This window comes from Felis catus, chromosome A1, assembly GCF_018350175.1.
Source record: "Felis catus isolate Fca126 chromosome A1, F.catus_Fca126_mat1.0, whole genome shotgun sequence".
NCBI classification, from domain to species: Eukaryota; Metazoa; Chordata; class Mammalia; order Carnivora; family Felidae; genus Felis; species Felis catus.
This window is the reverse complement of record NC_058368.1, coordinates 177,768,490-177,790,496: the sequence shown is the minus strand read 5'-3', so window position 1 is coordinate 177,790,496 and position 22,007 is coordinate 177,768,490. Positions and strand designations below refer to the sequence as shown.

Genomic DNA, 22,007 nt, shown 5'->3' with positions numbered 1-22,007 from the left:
AACGGAGATCGCGCAAAGCATGATTCCCGGTCTTTCTCACAGTCATCCCATGTGGCACTGCTGATGTTTTGATAATTTTTGGAGCACACTTTTTTGAGTAGTTGTTTAAAAAGGATGCTGTTATTTTGCTCATATATTTGATTCTGTACGTAAGTTTCTACTCAGACTTAAAGAGGGCATTTATTTACTTTTAGGTTGTGTCTTTGCCTACAGAACGGATGCAATAAACAGCCAGTGAAACTCAGTTAACATCTCCCAAACATTTTTTTTTATTTTCATAATAACCATATTTGTCTGAGGCAAGAATTAAAGTTCAGTTTGGTCAAGTATATGCGTGTGTGTGTGTGTGTGTGTGTGTGCACGCGCGCATGCACGCACGCTTGTGTGTACACACGCAGTCCAATTACTAAGGTTCAAATAGAAATATCTGAGAGGACCAGGACTGGACAAAAGTGTCTAGATAACAGCCATATAATAAAAGTCCACAAGGAAAAAAATAAAATAAAATAAAATAAAATAAAATAAAATAAAATAAAATAAAATAAAATAAAATAAAATAAAATAAATAAAATAAAATAAAATAAAATAAAATAAAATAAAATAAAATAAAATAAAATCCCACAAGGGAGTAAAACTCTTAAGAGTGATGAATTTGTGACCACAACTCCTAAAGATCAGTTTAGAAAATTAAAGTACAGGGGCGCCTGGGTGGCTCAGTCGGTTGAGCATCCCGACTTCGGCTCAGGTCATGATCTCACAGCTCATGAGTTCGAGCCCCGTGTCGGGCTCTGTGCTGACAGCTCAGAGCCTGGAGCTGGCTTCTGATTCTATGTCTCCCTCTCTCTCTGCCCCTCCCCCATTCATGCTGTGTCTCTCTCTGTCTCAGAAATAAACAAAAAAACATTTAAAAAAAGAAATTTAAAGTACATAATTTTAAAAATAGAAAAACATTAGTTTTTTTTAAATGGCATCTGTGATATAAAATTATGTATCCATCTTTAGAAGGATGATTCTAGTCCACATTTTTTGCCATATACCCTATCTTTGCCATTTTGCTATAATTTTTGTTATGGAAATATTTGTCAAATGACAATTTCAACTATAACCCCCCAAATAGTATTTTAAGACCAAAAAATCAGTTCATATAAAAACCTATTCTTGATTTATGAATCATCAAATTATGATCAGAACTGTCATACCTGTCTTTAACAGAGTACCTTTTCTTCCCCAGAGATCACATCCAGCTTGATGCATGTCTCAGCATCTAGCAGAGCCTGACCCTTGTGACAGTCAATGAACGTCTGCAAAACCAACCCCCAAAAGTTAATTTTCAGAATTACAATCTGCAGGCGGTGACTTTATGTTTCAAATCCAGCATAGTCATAGATCACTACATAATCAAACAAAATGGTAGGGCTGAGATAAGAGTATACCATTATATACTGTATAATAATCCTGCTGGAATGCCACAAGAAAATTTCATTCTACACATGGGTGAAGAAAGGAATAAGCACTTCACATATTGTTCCAAACAGCTAACGGAACAGAGAAGGGTTGGGTTTGCTTTTTTTTTTTTCACTAGGACATGTGTTTTTTTTTTTTACCTCTAAGCACAGTTTAAAGATGTAATCCATTGATAGCATAACTTGCCTTATTAATTGAAAGGGATGGAATCCACCAGATGTAGCCCAAACCAGCAGAGAGTTGGGTGACTAAGCAACAGCAAAGACACCATATTGAGTGAGCCAGAATTCAGTCTCCAAGTCATTTATTTCAACCAGTGACAATACATTTAAACTCCTGTGCCTCAGCAGTGATTGATGGTTTAATATCATATATAATTTTTTTAATGAAGGAAAAACCATTTAAATATGTTACCATTTGCACTGGTATTCTCCTATGTACATAACTGCATTTAATCATTATGGGGATTGTTTTTATACTTGTGTAATTTGTATCCAAGAAATAACTGTCAAAGCCATCTCACGCTGTTGCTGGAAATGGTACAGTGTGCTTCATACTTGAATAGATTCATTCTTCCCTGCACATAATTAAGAGTGTTGGAGCTTTTTCCCTGCCACCACATAGGAATTCCATGTTTACATTTCTGAGAATGAAAAATTAGCTACAATGTGCTTTTTCAAGTTCCCATTTTCTGGCGCTATGATATTTAAGTACCTTAGTTCTGTACCAGTGTATGATTTGAAGAGTTTGATTTTAAGACTTTTAATATTAAAATACATAATAAAATTTTATTATCTAATTACAAGAGGGTTTAGCCTCTTATTAAAGTTGCTAAATCAGGCCTAGATTAGCATCATAATAACACAGTTTGACATGGAATACTCAAAAGTCAAGTTCGAAGGAAGGGACGGTTTTTTTGTTGTTGTTGTTTTAGGGGGTTTTCTCCTGCACCCATCCCTTGCACAATATAACAAGGATGAAATGCATGTATGGAAACAAACAAGGAGCAATTTGGGACGCTGGAGAAGGAGTGGAGGTGTCAGCCTAGGACGGTACCCTTAGGCAAGGCAGCTGGTATATGTAGCCTTTTGTTTATCTGCTACTGGTTTATGTAGCCTTTAGGCCGGCACCAGAAACAATCACTCCTACAGGGTCAGCTGCTGGTCAGAAGCAAAGTAAGAAAAGATTTTGCGTTCAAACGCGCAGCCATAATTTCTGTACAGCTGGCACCTGCTACTGGTGCACAGCATGAAGGTGAAAGGTCAAAGAGGCAGTTGTTCAAAACTCAAGAATGGCTTAAAGGGACTTGTAGATTAATCTGCTTTATTAACTTCTGTATATTAGATAACTATTGCTGTGAATGACAGTACATCTTTTTTAATAAGTCGCATCTCTTTCTCTTTTAAATTAGCTTTTGAGTAATGAATATTAAATAGAAAGCATTTCAGGGGTAATTAAATGAAAACAGAATGATGTCATTTTACAATTATATTTGTATGTTTATAGAATAGGGAAAGTATAATGTTTTCCAAAGAGCTAAAAAAAAAGAAAAAGAAAAAGAGCCAGCTCTTCATAAAGAAGAACTTGAAATAAATTAAGTCACATGCCCATTAGCCTTTGTGTTTAAACTAAAATATATGATGTAGTTTGTGACTTAGCATGAAGTCACTGGGTGCTGGTGGCTTGATTTGGCATTCCCAGGGGCTCCAAGTATTTTCTTTATGAATTAAAGTGACTGCAATCTGTCACTGTTCTTTTATCTACAGTTTAGCACAGTCAGTTTTGCTATTAGTCTGCAGCAAACGTTCTCAGAATAGCAAAGGAGTTGTACAGGATGAACAACGGCCATACCTTTTCCTTCACACTCATGTAAAACAGATAGAAAACATTTTATATGGGGAAAAAATGCAGTTTTACACACATTGAGCCCAATAATAATCAGGCATGCTTTATAACAGTCTCTCACCCAATATGGTAAATGGCAAGCAAGATGGTTTTTAGCCTCTCCGTTAATGATGATCGGCATAATTGGCTATCGTTGTAAATTAAGAATAAAAGTTCACTAAATGTATCCTTTTTTAAAGCCTCTGCAAGGAATATTACTAATGTACAGATTAAATACTGACACCACCTCTGGGGAAGTGTCTCACAATGTGTGTTCTAAAGAAATGATTTTGTCTGCTCTCAGAAGTTCTGTAGATGAAACCTCCCTTTTTATGTGAACACAGCCCAAGTAGCAGCATTTACCCATATTTCACACACACAAGTCATTTAGGAATAGCACAAGTTGTAACACAAGTCAGTCTTTATACACTAAGCCATGTTTCTGTGACATGTGAAATGACACTGAGACAGTCTTCCTGTGTCACACCCAAGCCAGCCCGGGGCTCACCAGAAGGATCCTAAACTTGTATGATATCACAAAGAAGCTGATGATCTTGACCAGAAAAGATTCGAGTTGGAAGTGTTTCCTTCCCATACCACTCCAAAGTGAAAGAATTTCCACACCTCCTTCTTAAAGATCTAGATTTTTTTCCCCCATCCTATAATAGAAGGCTTATTTCCTGCAGGGTCACTAGGACCTAAGAGGTCACTAGGGAAGAGCGACCTCAGACTCAAATGATGATGATGATGAATGACTATGATGAAAAAGAAGTAGAAATAATTATCATCTGCTGGGCTCTGTGCTAAGTACTTAAATATATACAAATATATGTATATATTTATATAATTTGTATTTATATTTATAAAGTTTCACTACTTTGTGAGGTAGATACTCTTTTCTACATTTTATAATCAAAGTATTTTAATTGCAGCTTTAAGAAGTCAGGTAGCTTACTTGGTATCATACAGCTAATAAGTAGCAGAACCTTGTGCTCTTAACAGCATTACTTTTAAATGACCTAGAGACAGGATTGGTGGAGCTGGAGGGTGCAAAGGCAGGCTGGGGTGGGGTGGGGGGGGCACAACATTCATTCAGCTATAAATCCCTAAGCCAAGGGCCCTTCCTTTGAAAATTGATGAGATAAGAAGCAAGCACTTGACCCAGGTTGGCTCAGTGAGTCCTCTTCCCCAGACTTAGAAACTCCCGTGGATTTAGAGGATGTTGGTCAGCCTCTGGTCTTCACTTGACGTGAAGACTTGAAAAACCAAGAGCCATTCTCTGCTATGTGCTCAGAGAAGTAGCCAGTTCACAGCAAGAGAAAAAAGCAGCAACATGCTGGGAGGATCTCGAAGGAGATCAGCAGCCCCAGAGAGAGGCTAAGAAAGATCGCACCAGCCTTCCCGGCTGTGGTTCCCAGCTGTTGAGAGGCCTGCCCGCAGTGTCTAGTCTGGGGGTCCTCAGGCCACCCCTTTTAGGTCTGAGTTTTGTCTATAGTAGTTGCTGTCCTCACAGCCAAAAGATTCTTGACTCACGGAAGTGTGAGGACAAAGTGAACCAATGAGTATAGACTCACCTAACACAGAGAAGGTATTCAATAAACAGGGAAAATTTGAAAAACAATATACAGGTACCAGTTAACTTTTTTATCTCCCTAAGGAGAACATATACCTGCTGTTCATGTATACAAATGTGAAAAACATCCTTTCCAGGAAATCCCAAGGCCGTGACTTCAGCCAGATTACCTGGGTCTTTCTGGTCCCACACTCGTGTTCTGCCTGTCTTAGAGTTTGTGTGACACACATTCTCAAGATCACAAACCCTCACTGGCCTGGGTGGGGGCACGGTGTGAATGTGGATCTGATTCTTGGCCCCAAACAGACTTTTCCTCACTTACTCTTCCTGTGTACTCCAGGCATCGTCTTGCAACAGCAGGAATGAAAAGAAACTCCAGGACCCTTTCCATTTATATGTCTTCACACCTAAAGCCTCTTCCGAATCTCACAGCAACTCTGGTGGGAGGGTAGGGCCAATATGGTTTATTTTCTTAACTTGGGAAAACGAGTACATCAACAAGTGAAATCCACAGTGCCCATATGGGACAAGAATGCAGAGGTGCAGAGAGGCGAAATAATTTGCCCAACATCACCCAGCCAGTAAATAGCATTACCTAGAATGTAATAACTAAGGCTTTGTTGTCTCTGGATCTGACAGTTTTTACGTTATCAGGGCCTCCCAGGGCCTTCACCTACTCTTCTTTCCTGGCATTTCTCCCACCTGTATTTCCCCAAGTGGCATTGTGAATGGTATGAGAAGCTCTTTGAGTTTCTTGAAGGAATGGCACTGTATAAAGTGAGGGTCAGCTTGATGATGGTGTGATTTATTGATTTTACAGTTATTACTGGTTTTTCACCTACTTGAACGGCTAATAATGTGTGTACTAGAGATGTGAACTGAACTTTTGTATTCATTTTCTGTCTTAACTGTTGGAAAGTTTTTAACTAGCAGCAACCACTTGGTGAGGCTATGAGCTCATGTAGTATGTTAAAGAAAGCTTCTTATTTGATGACAGTCTGATTTCTGCTGGCAGAACAAGGTAAAAGTTCCCTAATCCTCTGACCTGTCATGAGTTACTGCTACTTCGTCTGCTTTGCAACCAAAAAGAACTTTTGCATGTTAATTCTTTATCCCTTGTCATGCTTAGGAAGATACAGACTGAGTGCTTTCAGACTTGACGAAATGCTGTCCTCCTTCAGAGCTGTCTAATTGCACATTCTGTATTCGTTGAGGATTTTCTGCTTTACAGCAATCAGAGCAGACAGACTGTGCAGTCAGCGTACCTGGCTTTGAATACCAGTGATGCTACTTGGCAAAGTTACCTTACCTCTTCAGAGATACCAGCAACTCAGCCAGGGCAATTCTGCACCTTGCTGGAGCTGGCCCCCAGGATCAGGTAGTTGAACTAGTCCCTCCTGTGGTCTCATGCCCAGACTCCCCAAGACTGTAGCCAAGACTCCTTGCCTTAGCTCTTTCCCATTCTGTCACTCCTCAGCCTACCCCATAACTTGGAACATCACTACTGTGGAAAAGAGGAACATTCAGTGCATACTTAGTTGAGGTCTTGTGAATACGGCATGTAAAGTAAACTGCTAAGGAGTGATGGGAAGTGCAAGGCCTGGAGGGAACTCTCTTAGACCCCAGAGAGAACCACCAGAAAGAAAATCCTATGCAAGAGCTGTGTTAATGCCCATCCTTAATGTGGCATCTAGTTTTAGATAGGACAAAGAAGTTCACTCGGGAAACTAAAAGCGTCAATTAGCGTTAAGTGCATGATGACCCTTTCTCAGAGACCCTTGAAGATTGGAAGGAAACAACTTGATGGGTGGGCAATAAGAGATTGATAAATACTTAGGCTCCATGAGTTTCTTAAGGCCACAAGGACCACATTTCAATTCTGTGCCACCATGCTGTGCCTGGCACATAGTAGGAGCTCAGTAATTCTTTGAGCATTCATCGAATAAGCATGAGAAATGAAGAGGGAGAGAAGAAGGAAGGAGAAGCCCCTAGCAGGGCACCTGACACATAGTAGGCACTTAACACACGTGTCACCTGTGTGCGCCCAGCACGTAATGAGAGCTGCTAGTAGAATATTAGTGACTTGAAACGTGTGCAGATGAGAGAAAGCTAGTAGACATCAAGCGGGGCTCATGGCCCTCCAGAGGCCTGGCCTGTTTTGGAGTTTGCACTTTAAGGAAGAAGGTCTGCCCTCAGCAAATGTTGGGTTCTTATCCCTCAGAAGGAGCAAACCCTCCCTCCCCAACCCCGTCTCTTTCCCGAGCCCCCTGTGTTACAGAAGGGCTGGAAACAAATTGACAGAAACCTGGAGGAAAGAACTCAAGTGATTTAGGAGAATGGAAGGGCTGGCTTATGGGGCCAGATTAAAGAAGCTAAATATGTATAGCCTGCCTAAGTGACAACTAAATGGGGCATTTGATAAGTCTATAAATACTTGGAAGATGTAAATGCCAAGGAGGAAAGGGAATTACTTAGCATGGCACAATGGAGTATTGGCATAATGGGATATTATTAAGAAAGGGAAAATGAAGGTTGAACATCAATAAAAAGCTTCCTGACAAAGAGAACCGTTCCTGACAAGGGACACTATTAAGTTATGTGCTGTGGGCCAAGGGAAGTAATGGCAACGCCATTTCTCAGGGTAACAGAGCCAGCAAAGAAGGAGCCAGGCTCTGTCCTGACTGAGGTGCAGAACCCAAGCAGGTAACCTTCCGTGTCTGTGCTCTCCCAATCCCAGGACAGGAACAGAGATGCATTTTATTGGGGGAAGTCGGATGGCCCAGGCCTCCTACGGGTTCAGACCGTCCGGAGAACAGCTACACCAGCTCTGCCCTTCTCCTGTGTCACTGCCAGATTCATTCAACTTCAATGGCACCCCATTTCCTGCAAGATAAGACCCATGTGCTCTAGCACACATTACTAGGCCCTTCACAAGATCTGGCCCCGGCTACCTGATCATCCTCCTCTGCCACCACCAGCCCCCTCACACCCTCTCCAGTCCCACAGAACTGCTCGCCATCCCCCCAAATACTTCTCCAGACTTTTGTACCTGCTCGCCCTTCTGCCAACCTGACTGCCTGTCAGACTTTGCTTATTCTCTACGACAGCTCCCTCCGCACGTCACCTGTGCAGCCTTCCTTGCCTGTCCCCCACCCGGAGGCAGAGTAAGTCAGCCTCCTCTGGTCTCTTAGAGCCTCCCGTGCAAGTTTCTGTGGCACTTGCTATGCTGTGTTGTCATGCTGTGTGTCTCGTTCCCTACTTGATTGTGAGCTCTTCGAGGGCTGGGACTGTGCCTTGTTCATCTGTATGTCCGCAGGGTGTGACACAGAGCCTGGCACAAAGTAGGTGGTTGGTAAATGTCTGAATAAATTAAGGAACGAGGTTCTATTCCTATCATTCTTTAGGCTTCCTATGTAATTATTAGGACAAAAGAGCTTCCAAATCTCAGTAACATCTTTGAATCATCCCCTTGGCCTCCCGGCCAGCACTCTATGCCATTTAGATGACTATAAATAAAAACCCTCAAATCTGAAAGGCAGCATGCTGTCCTCTGTGGTTTCAACATAAACTCTAGACTGATCTTTAATGGAAAATGCTTCTGAGGGCCCTGTGAATGTGCCACAAAAATACTTTTTTTTTTCTCTCCACACAAAGTCATTTGAACATAATAAGTAAAATAATCCTCCACTGTTGGTTATGAAGATTTTTAGATCCATCTAACTAAATCCCTTCAGGAAATCAGGGAGAATGTAGTGACAGATGAGAGGCAGTGAAACATGGAAACTCCTACTGTAAGGGTAATATATTTATTATGAAATACAATATTCATTGCACTCTGCTTTGATGACTGCATGAGATGCCCTCATGCCATTAGGCCTTATGTTGCTCTGTTTTGAAATACAAGATTCATTGGGAAATGTTGTGATGACCGTTCATGCTATTTCCCACTCCCTTCCCTGATTTTGAATGGCCTCAGTTAGAGTTTACTTTATCACCGAATACTTAATATAAACGTGTGTTTGTACTTTTCTCTGGCGTGCGTGTTTATGTACTCTGGTTGGGGTTCATTCCACTGCTCCTTACTTCCCGAGTTCATTGCCGGGCCGTTGGGCTGTGGGACAGCGGCGGCCCCTCCACTGCATTTAGCACTACAGGGACAGTCTAGCCCCCAGGCCCTTCTCCCCACCGGTGGGTCTTGCATTTGAGGCCACGCTCTTAAAGCTGTCACTTTATCTACAGCTTCAGTGGCAGGTTGTGTTTCTTGGAAAGCTGTCATTGCCTGGGAAGAAAATGGGATATGCAGTCCAGGGTTCTGACCACTTCTCTCTCTCTCTGCTACCAGCCTTGCTGGGGCCCTTACCATTTCTCCCGACCCATCGTTGCCACGCCTCAGTCTCCCATTGGTCATTGTTCTAGATCCCAGAGCTCAGCGTTCTTCGGAAATCCTTTGAAGGCTACCCTTTAGGTACTGGCCCAAACTCACTTCTGCATTTAGCGTGACAGCAAAGGCCTTTTAGAGCCTGGATTCGGCCCAGCCTTCAGCTCCCTGCCCTTGGCTCTGATCCTTTCCATTCAAAAAAGGTCTCTCAGAAGCTTCCCTTGCGGGGGCTGACTGTCCCCTCAAAACATCCCAAGCCCTGTGTGCTTTGTCTTTTCTCCTTCTATGTCCTCTTTCTAATGCATTCTTCTTCTCTGGTGATGCTTATATGCATCGTTTTTTTTTAATGATGTGGGGGGGGGGTTTAATTTATTTTTTAATGTTTATTCATTTTTGAGACAGACAGACAGAGAGTGAGCAGGGGAGGGGCAGAGAGAGAGAGGGAGACACAGAATCCGAAACAGGCTCCAGGCTCTGAGCTGTCAGCACCGAGCCCAACACAGGGCTCGAACTCAAATCGTGAGATCGTGACCTGAGCCCAAGTCAGACACTTAACCAACTGAGCCACCGGGCACCGCATCTTTTAAAAATTCAAAATTCATTTTAAAATACGCATCTTTTAAAATTCAAGTTAAATATCACCCATCCTATGAAGATGGACTGGTCTTTTGGGGCAGAACAGCACGTGTGCCTTTGGGAGTCTCTTTTGAGCTTGTACATGTTTGCTAATTTAGGGGCCACCAGAAGCCAGTATAGGCCATTAGAGGTTCAAGAATCTGGCTGTGTGGCAGTCACTTGGGAATAAAAATCATAAGAAAATGGCTTCGGAGTTGAAGGCTATCCTCTATGTACAGATTTTCCCAACATTCCCGCCCAGAGAAACACAGATGATGTTTTTGACAAGTGATGCTTAATTTTTACATCAGATGGAGAAGTGTTCTGTCTGATGCTGGCAAGAGAAGAGTGAGAGTTTCCCAAATCATGCTGAGTGGCAAACCCTACAGCCTTCCAGTGCCCCAGGTTTTCTGGTTTTATTTTAATGCAGCAAGCAGCTTTATGAGATCTGCAGCCACTTGAAATATGATTTACTACTCGTAAAAAGTTTCAAATGGATAATGAAGATTCAAGAACGAGACTCACAGTGGAGTGTAGTCAATTTTGTTGCTCTTGCTCTCCAGTACGTCTCTGCCATTGAAATGAATTATTTATTATAATTTATTTCAACCATGGAAAATAAAACTGTTTTCATTGTGATGTGCACTGTAACGTTCGGAGTAGACACATTACATGCAGTCCTCTCAATTAATTAATCCTGAAGTTTCGTTCCAACTTGATCTTCTTTCTTATAAGGCAGGAGACTGGCAGGTAATTCTTTCCCGAATAAACTATGATTAAAATGAATGTTTGGAGAACTAGGGGTAATGTTGGTAATGGAGAAAATTGAAACCACAGCAAAACCAGGTTGTGTATTTCCTTAGATTTTTACAATGGATGGAAGAGTTTTTCTAATATTCTAGGCCATTTATCACTTGGAGAAAAAAGCGTCTTGTAACTTTCTGTTAAGGAGGGGGTAGAGGCAGAGAGTGCTGTTAGTTTAGATGTGGAAATATGCGCTGCTAATCTGTGACCAAAACCAGCTGAATTAATCAGTCCTGTGGTTCCTTTATTGGTAAAGAGATTTTTTTGCTTTTTTTTTTTTTTTTTAACTTTGAGCAAAGCTAGCATTGTGAAAAGACCAAATCGGCAGGACTCCCAAATGAGTTTCCAAAGGAGACTGGGTCACCCATAATTGATTACAATCTTGTTTCTTTAAAAAAGAGGCTCACTGCATCTTGCATTTTGCTTGATTTTTTTTTTTCATTTAACGTGTTGAATACTTGCTACTATTATGAGGCTGTAAAGACGCAATAAGAACTTAGGAAAGTGTTTAATATGTACACATATTTAACATAACCTAGATGGTGCAGCGTAGTTAATCCAGGCAGGAGAAGATATACTTATTTGTCCATTGCTTTCATTTTTTATAACATTCCACTGCTATCACATTGGTAGACAGCAGACGGATAGAACAATTGATTCCTTTTCCCTAAAGATGACTAGTATCTAATTTGAGGAGGATCACATTTCAATATCTGCTGTGCACGTGGCCTCAGGAACAGCACTTGGTAATGACAGCAACTCCCTTACTTCCACAAGCACTGAAAACCTGGAAGCTTTTGCTGCTTCGGCAGTGTTCAGATCCTCCCAGACTCTGGCTCTCCATTCTGGGCACGGGACTCCGGAAAAATTGCTGTGAAGATGGGTGAGAGGTTTTTCTGCTCTTTTGGATCCCGTTGCACTATCCAGGCAGCCCTGGTTTTGCTTTGTGTTTTTGTGTCAGTGTTTTTAGCTAGGGCCAACCTTCCCCCTCCTGTCTCACCGGCCTTCTGAAAGGCCAATTTCGTGTACCAAGAGCTTCCTGAGACTCAGAAGCAGCTCTTCGGTTTGTTATTATGGGTTGTTCCTCAGACATCACCAACTCATTGCATCAAAATCAAGAACAATCTAGCTTGGCCAGGGGTACGGGTAATTTTGTATTCTACTCCTCTTCCCATTAAGGCCCCTAACCTAACAGATTAAGTCACCTCTTGGGCACAGCTCTGACCATCCTTGCTTTGTCTTCCTCCCCCGCCCCATTTAGATCAGGGCACAGGGAGGCTTCATCTTTGGCCTCTCACCTGTCCTCTGGCTGTCCTTCCTTTGTCAAACCAAAGCCTCCTTCTCAGGCCCTCTTTGCACCACCTTTCAGACAGGACAGATTACTCTTGTGCCATCCCCATTTTCCATTTCCCTGATCAAGAGGCAGCAAAGTCGCAGCATAACGAAAATGTGTGTGACCCTGAGAAAAGAGGCGGGGATAGAGAGGGAAGAGCTGGACCTCCCTAACTATATTGAGGATTTGATCCCCGCAGTATCAGGGCTCATAGCGTTACTCGGGTTCAGTTTTTGTCTCTCTGATACAGGTGGGGAGCAAGCGGCAGGGTTAGAATGTTTTCATCTATTTCTTAGAACTCTGTGGAATAGTGTTTAGTTGTATTATTCAGTAGGCTCTAAGAACATGAACAGTGAAAAGTGTTCACCTTGTAGGGAACATTGTAACTCAAAAGAAATTAGCTTAATTTACTAATGTTTTCAATGATGTTAATGTAAATTACCATGTACGTGGTACTTTTGGTGGGAGGGAAATGGTTATTTTTAGAAAAACGTTCAATGGAGCATTTTCCAGAGACAATCTATTAATTATGTCTAGTGTTGTTCATCTTGAGAGTCTGCAAATATGTTAACCACATTTATAAAAGCTGTAGGTAGGAGGCAGGAAGATCTGCAGACTCTCCAGGAATTGCTGCCCTGGATCCTCATTGTGGGGATTCCAGCAGCTGCCTGACTCTTCAGCAGGTGGCAGGGTGGCTGAACAGAGGAGATGCGTGCGGGCAGCCTGTCCGGGAGGCTCGCTGATGGTGCCAGACTGAGCCATGCCCAGAAGCGAGCCTCTCCTCCCACACCGTCCGTTCCCTGGCAGTCTGCAGCAGGGGCCAGACGCAGTGCCCCCGCCACCACTGCTGGCGGTCTTGGTCCTCACACGCAGCCCCAGAGTGGCAGGCGGCAGGCTGGCGTGGTGGTGATGAAGGCACGGCCTCTGGACTTGGGCAGACCTGTGCACGTATCTCAGTTCTGCCTCACCTCCTGATAGCTGGTAGCCTGATGCCTTGAGCAAGTTACTTACTCACTCAGGACCTCAGATCCTTAGTCTATGAAGTGAGGATAATGCCTACTTCAAGGTTACCTGAGGGTTAGAGACAGCGTATACACGTGCTGAACAGAGTGCTGAGCTCTCCGTAAACGGTAACTGTTAGTACCTTTGGGCAGTGAGAAGACTCATCCGGCACAGCTTCTTGGGTGCAAGTGCTTGTTGGTAGAGAAGACGGTGGGTCAGCCTTCAGCCTTTGTAACCCGGAAGCCCCCCCACTGAGAGCTTTCCCTGGGAGCTGCTGGCTGGAGGGACACCAGGGACTTAGAAGAGTTCTCAGGCTCTGAGCACAAAGGCCAGATCCTTGGAAACGAACAGTGTATTGGCTTAGATATTTATCCATTTCAGATTTTAGCCAGAGATTGAGGCCAGAACTCTGTGTTTTATACAATCCTCTTTCGGTTCTTTAGCTCCTTATATGCTCTTGATAGTTGATTTCATCCTTTCTCATTCATTTATTCACATATTCATTCTTTCATTCAGTAGCTATTTCCTAAGCCTCTGGTGTGTGCTAGATGCCATGCTGGTCACTAGGGACACAGAGAACAGCCCCCGCCACCGCCCCATGGTCCCTGCACCCAGGAGTTTACAGACAAGTCTCACTACCAGTCATAACCCCACACTCACTCCGGCCATGTGACCCCAGCCATCCCGCTCTACCAGCTTCTAGATCCACTGGGCCTCCAATTTCTTTAGAGTACATACTCACCATCTAGCAGCAAAGCATTCAACACAAACCACATCTTTGCTTATTCTGCATCAGCAGGAGACAGAACAGGAAGCATCTGAAGTGAGAGCATGTAGTTACCACCTAGTGGTAGGGAGAGTGCGACCCAGCATTTTTGGGTCGCAAAGTCCACTTGGCTTGGGGCTTGTGCCCAAAGCATCTTAGGGTGGGAACATAGGAGAGTTGCTGAGGAGCGAACAGAGATCCAGATGACACAACATTACTTTGGGGTTTTTTTGTTTGTTTTTAATTTGTTTTAATGTTTTGGTTTTTTTCTTTGTTTTTGTTGTTTTATTTTGTTTTTTTGAGACAGAGACAGAGAGCAAGCGGGAGAGGGGCAGAGAGAGAGAGGGAGACAGAATCCAAAGCAGGCTCCAGGCTCTGAGTTGTTAGCACAGAGCCCAACATGGGGCTCAAACCCACGAACTGTGAGATCATGACCTGAGCTGAAGTCAGACGCTTAACCAACTGAGCCACTCAGGCGCCCCAACATTAGTTTGTTTTTTCTTTCCAGGTCAGATATTTGTAGTAGCTTTGTATTTTTTGGAAGATTACAAGTTTTCAGAACAGCAGAAACACTGTCATTCAAACTCCATGCTAATACGTGTGCCAGACCAAATAGGGCTGCTTTTTGGACTATTTCCTATGGTAGGTTATTTTTTTATTGCAACTCTTAGTAAATTTAGATAATTGCGAGGAGACTGTAATCTCATGGATCTGGACATAATCAAGACATGAAGTGGGGTTCTTCCTTGAACCGTGAAATTCCACTGGATCACACCAAAGAGGGAAACCATAGTTGCAGTAAAGGAATACCGGTAATTATTGATTATTATGTGGCAAACACAGAACAAAATGTTTGATATAGACGAAGGAAATCAGTCCTTAAAGCAGCCCTTCAGAGTAGTTGCTGTAATCCCTCATTTTATAGGTAAGGAAATAAAGGCTCAGAGAAGTGAAATGACTTGCCCAACATCCTAGGTTAGGTAAGCAGCAGGGCCAGATTTGGCCTCATTTCTGACTGGCTCCAAAGCCTGTCCCTACCATACGATGTTAGTTTTGTTTCATTGAGAGAAATTTCCTACAAGCTCACGTCAATGCCTGTGGGAAGACAGAAAGAGAAGGAGTAAGTGCTGAAGCAATGGGGAGTATGGTTTTTCTAAGTGGACCAAGCCACACAGCTCCCCTTCCCAAATGGCTGCTCCCCTGGTTGGGTGTATTAGCTGCTTGGGATAATACAGTGGGTAATGTATGTGTTGGACACGGGCCCTGAAAAAATGCAGCCTTGGTTGGACATATCTAAAATGGCCATTGCAGCCATCCTGTAACAGTATGGGAAGTGAGCAGAAGTTGGGGGAGTAGAGGCCCCGCTCACAGCACCACTAAATCCTGTGGTGCTTTGTGACTCTGCGCAGGCTGAGGTGGGCTAGGGCAGAGTTGCCAAGGGCTCTCTCCTTGCAGTCTTCGTCTGTTCGTGTCATTAACCAGAGAGCCTTCCACGAGAGATTTTGCAGTACCTGGATCAGGATTCTGTACTTAAGCATTTTACCCAGTGTTCTCCCATATGGGGAGAGGGAGAGCTTATCCAAAGGAATTTGCCACGTTGCTTGAGCTGTGTCTCCTGTACCCTCTAGGATTATTGGAAAGAAGGAAAAAAAAAGAATTCTGGAAATGAGCTGCCATGTCAATACCACTTGAGCAGATTTGCTCACTAATTCCCATTTTTCTGGAAGAGTAAAACAATTTTTTCAAAAATCAGACACTTTAGCCAACTTTATTTTTAGAAAAGTATCTTATTCAAACATCTCCTTACTTATTACAGACATAAATACATGCATTCAGACAAATGAATCCACAAGAGAACTGTATAAAGTAATTGGCACATCGCTTCAGGATGCTTTGTCAGTTACTAGAGGAGTTTGGTGCTTCTAACTTTAATCTTTTCCATTAAAATATCCATTCTGCCTTCAGATTCTGAAGCCCATAATATTTTAGACTGTCTCCATAGATCTGTTAGTTTTGCTTGTCAATTTAATTTGTGGCTGTATGACTTTGGGTCGCTTGTTAGATTGTACATGAAAACATGTAATCTGCAAACGATGTTCACCATGTCGGGCTTTAAGACCTGCCTCTCCCCAGAGAGACTGGACATACGATAAATATGGAATTGGCAGATTTCATTTGCAACCAGCCTAACTGTTAGGATGATGATGATATATGGGGTAGCAAATGTTTAGAGCTACAAAGATGCTCATTACTGTTGTTATCACATACCTTAAATGTTTATGGCACTTTCTACTCTTTGCAACACTTTCTATTTCTACCATCTCATTTGATTCTCAGAACTTTCTTGTGCTGGATTATTATTTCCCTCTTTATGGCTAATGCAAGTGACACAGAGAGAGGGAGAGGTTCCATAACTGGCCTGAGATCACAGGGCAAATTGGATTGCAGCAGTGCAGCAACGAAAGCAGACGTCACCGAAGCCCAGCCAAGGGTCACGTGGGTGGTAGCCTTTGCCACGTAATTGCCATTTCCCCCTGTGCTCTTTGTGGGACAGGGGCTCTGAAGCTGCAGAAACAGAAGGACTAGAGGTGGGCGGTAAAGAGTCCAAGGCAAGGAAAGTGTGCCATCAGCTCCACATAGGTGAACGCAGCTTGCTTCACGGCCACTTGCCCAGACTATTGCGGCAGCCCCATCCCCGGGCTTCCTTCTGTCCTGTCACCTGCAAAAGTACACGTTCTGCATGTCCCCAGAGGGATCTTGCTTAAGTGCAAATCTGAGCGTGTCTCTCCTTTGCCGCAAACCCACCCCTGGCTCCCACTTCATCCGGAGGAAGTCCAGGCTCCTCAGCATGGTCTGCCAGCCTGACCCTGGGGTCTTGCTTCTGGCCCCCGTCTCTTTTCTCCTGCCACACTCAGTTCACTCCCAGCCTCCTCTTTTGCTGCCCTCTCTGCCTAGAATGCATTTATGATGCGCCCCCTAAACTGTACCTTCTCTGTGGAACCTTCCCTGACTTCTCAGAGACCCAGAAGCATCCGTCCCTCTGCTGGTAGCCCATTGCACTTGGCCGAGCCCGATTTCTGGCTATCTCTCTGCTCTGTGCTCTGCCCCAGGAAGCTTCTACCTCCTCAGGGCAGAGGTTGCGGTAGATGCCTGTTCTCTTTAGGTGTCTTGCAGACTTTGAACTTAAGAGGATGGATGGGTATGTACATGTAAAAGTGAAGGGAGTAAGTGAATTAGGGAAGACCAAATGAGCCTGAGCCAGTAGGAGACGGGACATTCCGAGGTCACGTGGAATGTATCCCATTTCTCCCTCCCTCTGAGAGATGTTGCCCCTTCATAACTTGACCTGTGGTGAAATGAGAGGCAGAAAGGAGGGTGAGCTGGGCTTTTACCTGGCGATTTAGCATGGAGGACAGCATACCAGGGTTGGGAGGCAGAGACTGATCCTCTTAGCCTCGTAACCTCTGACTTCTGCCCACTCAGAAGGTTCTCACCAAACTTTTGGTGGTGGGAACTCTTATCAGGGAGCTGGCCAAGAGTTCCTACATGCAGCATTATAGGCTCACAGAGTCAAAGCTCTTGGTCCAGGAAGAGCCCTCATGGCTGTTGGCAAAATGTAGGGGTAGAAGGTAAGCACAATAAAGACCTGGGACTGGGGGAACCTCTGGGCCAGGGTCTTCATATGACTCTGTCTTCTAGATGATGTCTGTCCTCATGAACACCATTGTCTTTGAAGACTGTCGGAACCAGTGGTCAGTATCCAGGCCTCTCCTGGGGCTCATCCTGCTAAACGAGAAGGTGAGTGTGATCGCAGGAAGGTCCATGGGAGGGGTTCACTGTGGGGAGGGAGTAGCTGTGCGCCAGGCCAAGCTGTGACAAGAACAGAAGGAACAACGGAGCTTGAGCTGGGACCTCAAGCCACCCCAGGCAAGGCCATGTTCCCCCAGCAGGCCCTTCCCCAAAGATCTTCGTCAGGTAAGTGGAGGCCTCAAGACCAGCTCCCCTGGAACCCAGCACTCCCCACGCATTGGCAGGTGGTTTGCTCAGTATTCTTCAAGCTCAGCCTCACTCCCCTCCTCTGTTTCCAGGGGAATTCTGAGCTATGACTCTCCTGCTTCTTGCTTGGCTCCCTCTTATATTTGGGATCCCCAGTGCCCTGCACTGTAGTGGCCCTCAGGGACTCACCGCAGAGCCAGCACCCTTCACCTGGGAGCACGAGTCTCCAGCTTGTTAAATGTACTCACCACCCTGGGCTGCTTCCCAGGCCCTCCAGCTTCCTCTCGAACCCACCCCTGTCTCCCCAGCAGTCAGTAGGAACAGTACATTACTGCTCAGGAGAATGAATTGTCTATACAATAAGATAGTACTGGGGAGAAAGACAGTGAGATTAGAGGCAGCCGCATACATTAAAATTCAAACTGAAATCCCAGCCTTGGAAGGAAACTAATAGAAGAAGAAAATATATCAAAAAGAGAAGAGCTGTCTCATCATTCACCTGTGCCGAAGTATCCAATTTTAGCCACATTCAATAGCACTGTCATTCATCTTCCCTTGGTGTTATTGTGATTTAAATCCAAGCTCTATAAAAGAGAGCAGTTCTTTTAAAATGATTGAGAGGGAATAAGGGCAAATTCAGTGTTTAGAAAAAGCTTATGACATCACAATATTATACTTTACTGATGGAGGCAATATTTCACGGTTTGGGATGAAAAACTAATAATTTTCTATTTGGTGTGAGTCACTGCATCATTATAAAAGGGAAAAATAAGTAGTTTTGTGCATTCCCAATCTTGTTCAAGAAGACATTGTGGTTTAAGTGTAATGCCTCTGATATATAGTATTTAAGTATTAGTCTGACTACATATTAATTACGTGTGTTTTTGATGTGGGCCGTTTTAATGTATGATGGAAATTAAATATCATGCTGTTTGGGCTTGGAAGGATAAACACATGACTGACAAAATGTTGTCTTTGTGCCAAAATTAAGCTGTTTCCAATGATTAGAATCTGTGTGTAAGCACGAGAGCTTGTGTTTGTGTAAAAGCCAGCGGACCCCAGCAGAGGAGAAGGGGTTGTGTAGTTCTTTGTGACCAGGTATGACAGGTGGATTTCCTAGTTCAGGAACGCGCTCCCAGAGCTACGCAAGCCCCTTTAGCACCCCGCCTCAACAGAGCAGATCCAGCCTAACCCAGGGGACAGGGACTTGGGACAAAGTCTGGGGTTGTTTGAGAAGTGATTCACTAAAGCCCAGATGCTGATGAAGCCTGAGGGGGGATACCTGGGCCTTTTCCTCCAGTCACCCCAAGTTCTCCCTGTTAAGTTCTTTGCCTCAGCCTGAAAGGCCCTTCCTCTTTCCTTTCAGCCTTTCTGTGATGAGTGGAGAGGAGAGTCAGGAAGACCTTCACATGCTCGGTCCCCCACAGAGGACCTAAATTGTTCAGTAACCATAGAATAATTGTAGCAAGAAATTTTTATGAGAAGGGACAATACAGTTTATACCTAGCAATGTATCTACTGCCTTGGTTTTCTCTGAAGGCTTAAAGTTCAAAGTGGGGCCTGGACCAGAGCTTCCCTGAGAGTCAGGAGCACTAAGCAGATGGAGCAGGTAGAACTCCTCCCCCACAGCTCTCTCGGGGCCCAGGTTTGAAGTCAGGGCCCTGAGGTTGTTCCGTCTCCCCACAGTATTTCAGCGAACTGAGGGCAAGCCTGATCAACAGCCAGCCTCTCCCCAAGCAGGAGGTCCTGGCCCAGTGCTTCAGGAACCTGATGGAAGGCGTGGAACAGAGCCTGTCCACCAAGAACAGAGACAGGTAAGCACTGTGCAGTAAGCCCAACATCTCTGGCTTGTGGAAATGAACTGGGGTTGTGCTTAACACAGCTCACATATAGATGTGACTTTTCTGTTACACCTCGTAACCCTAAACACGGTTTATTTCCATCCAGTAAATATTACTAGGTATTTGCTTTTTTTAAAGCACCATGCTAGGCACTATTTAGGGATGCAGAGATGAACAAAATGCAGCCTGTGCCCTTATGCACTTTATAATCCAGCACAAGGTAGGGAAAATAACTCACTGAGGTCAAAAGAAGGAAAGCTCAGATCTGCCACGAGGGACAAGGAAAGCTTCCTGGCATTTGAACAGGCACAAGCTTTGAGGTCAGATAAACTCCAATTTAAATTTTATCCCTGCCCTCTATAGGCTGTGTGGCAGCGAATGAGGCAGTCAACTGCTCTGATCCTCCGTTTTCTCATCCACAAAATTGGTTGTGATATTTAAATGACAGAATGTAGTCAAGCATGGTACCTAGGACATAGGAGCCACGGTAAACATTAGTTCCTTCTTCTGCCTGACCTTTAAGAGTGCCTAGTTTTACAGTTGCCAATGAGATCTAAATGAAAGTAACCGAGACTTATCAGGTATGCCTCCATCGTTCATTTTTTTAGAGCACAAAATTTTACTGAATATCTATTATGTGCTAGGTATTGAAGATACCAGTGGTGAACTAATTGTTCAAGGTTTTTGCCTCATAGAGCTTCTAGTGGGGGAAACAGATAATAATGAACAATAGAGAAAGAAAATGGTTTTGGGGGGGGGGGGTGGGCAGAACTGCCTGCACCACCCTTTTTGGCAACATTCAAATGTTTCACCATTTGAAATGCAAATCATCAGTCATTCCAGCAACCACTGCAGCCAGCGTGTGGTGGAGTCCCCAGCCTGGGCTCTGACAATACAAAGCCAAGTGTGACAGACTCTGCAAATACATACCCTTGACTGCTTGTTCCACACCACAATCCTCTGTCAGGCAGGAGGGCAACCTCTGAGGCCAGCAGAAGAGACTTAATGAATGGGGACACCCCAGGTGCCTCAGGTGGGGGAAGATTGCTTGACCTGAGGCTTGGGAATTTGAGTATCAATTGATTGTTGAAAATAACGTCAGACAGCCCTCCTGTTCAAGAGAGCACTAGCCAACAAGGACTAGATGCTTTCCATGTACCGTGCACTGTGTTGAGTGCTTACAGGCATTGTCTCAACTGACTCGGTAAATTCTCACTTCACACAATCCCATGAGGTAGCTACTCAAGTTGAGCACCAAGACAAGAGGTTAAATGTTCATCCAAGATCACCCAGTTAAGAAGTGGTGGAGCCAGGATTTGAACTCAGGTAATCTAGCCCAGTGCCCCCTCTTTTTGAACCACTAAGCCCGGTTTTCTCATCCACAAAATGAGGATACAAATACCTACCTTTGGGAAGACTTGTGATACTTAAGTGAATCTATACGTAAACTCAACCCAGTGCCTGGCACAAAAGGTTTGATTCTTTCCTTTATATTCCTTACCATCTCTGTGTAATTTGATTTTTTTTTTAATTTTAAATAGTACACCCACAAAATGTACCCCTCAAATGGGTCTGGGTATATATGGTGGTAACCCTTGTTTTCCAGCCGGGGAAGGTGGAGAAGGGGGTGTTGGTGGCCAAAAGTAATGGCTGCAGTGGAGGTGGAGGCAGGAGCTCAGCCAGGACCTGGGGCTCTCTCCAAGGTTCTGAGCTCCACAGTGGCTTTATCCTCCAGAGGCTCATATAACTTCCGCCTTGCCACTGCCCTTGGCCTTTCTTCCTCTTTCCACAGGTTCACCCAGAACCTATCCGTCTTCAGAAGAGATGTGTCAGAGGCCCTGCGGACTGATGGCAGCACCGAGCCGTGCAGTCTGGATATGATGAGCTGACCGCCTTCCCTGACCATGTGCCGAGCAGCCTTTACCAAGAGACTCTTGTGGGTCCGGATCCCAGGACAGCAATGTCGGCTAGCCCAGGAGAATCTATTTTTCAAAACAAACAACAACAAAAACCCTACCTTTTATAAGTCTGGCCTAATTATAAGAATTTATAACAGTGCACAAACAATGTAAATTCAGTCTTTACATTGAAAAAAAGCAAAAGATGTGTTTTCAGTCTTTCTAAAAAATAGCATTATCTTTGTTCTTACAAATGCTCCGAAAGGGTGTAGAAACAATATTTAACCAAAGAACTTAATAAACCAGGTTTGAACTTAAGTGTGTGCTAGTTAATGGAACTCTGTTGTAATCAAGGTTGTGAATGTGCTGGAGATGCAACCTTCAACATGGATCCTGAGTTGAGACAAATACCATTTGAACCCATTAAGTTAGTCGTTTCTTATGAGTCTGAAA

At 43.9% G+C, this 22,007-nt stretch overlaps 1 protein-coding gene across 8 annotated transcripts in view; it reads left to right on the top strand.

The window, feature by feature from the left end:
- RANBP17 (RAN binding protein 17) overlaps positions 1 to 21,872 on the top strand; it is a 334,560-nt gene extending 312,688 nt beyond the window's left edge. For all 8 annotated transcript variants that reach the window (XM_045035636.1, XM_045035616.1, XM_045035623.1 and 5 more), the window contains 3 exons: positions 17,519 to 17,617; positions 19,502 to 19,629; positions 21,449 to 21,872. In XM_045035636.1, coding sequence (XP_044891571.1) covers positions 17,519 to 17,617; positions 19,502 to 19,629; positions 21,449 to 21,545 — 324 coding nt within the window. In that variant the 3' untranslated portion in view covers positions 21,546 to 21,872. The remainder of the gene's footprint in view (positions 1 to 17,518; positions 17,618 to 19,501; positions 19,630 to 21,448) is intronic.
- The last annotated feature ends 135 nt before the right edge of the window (positions 21,873 to 22,007 follow it).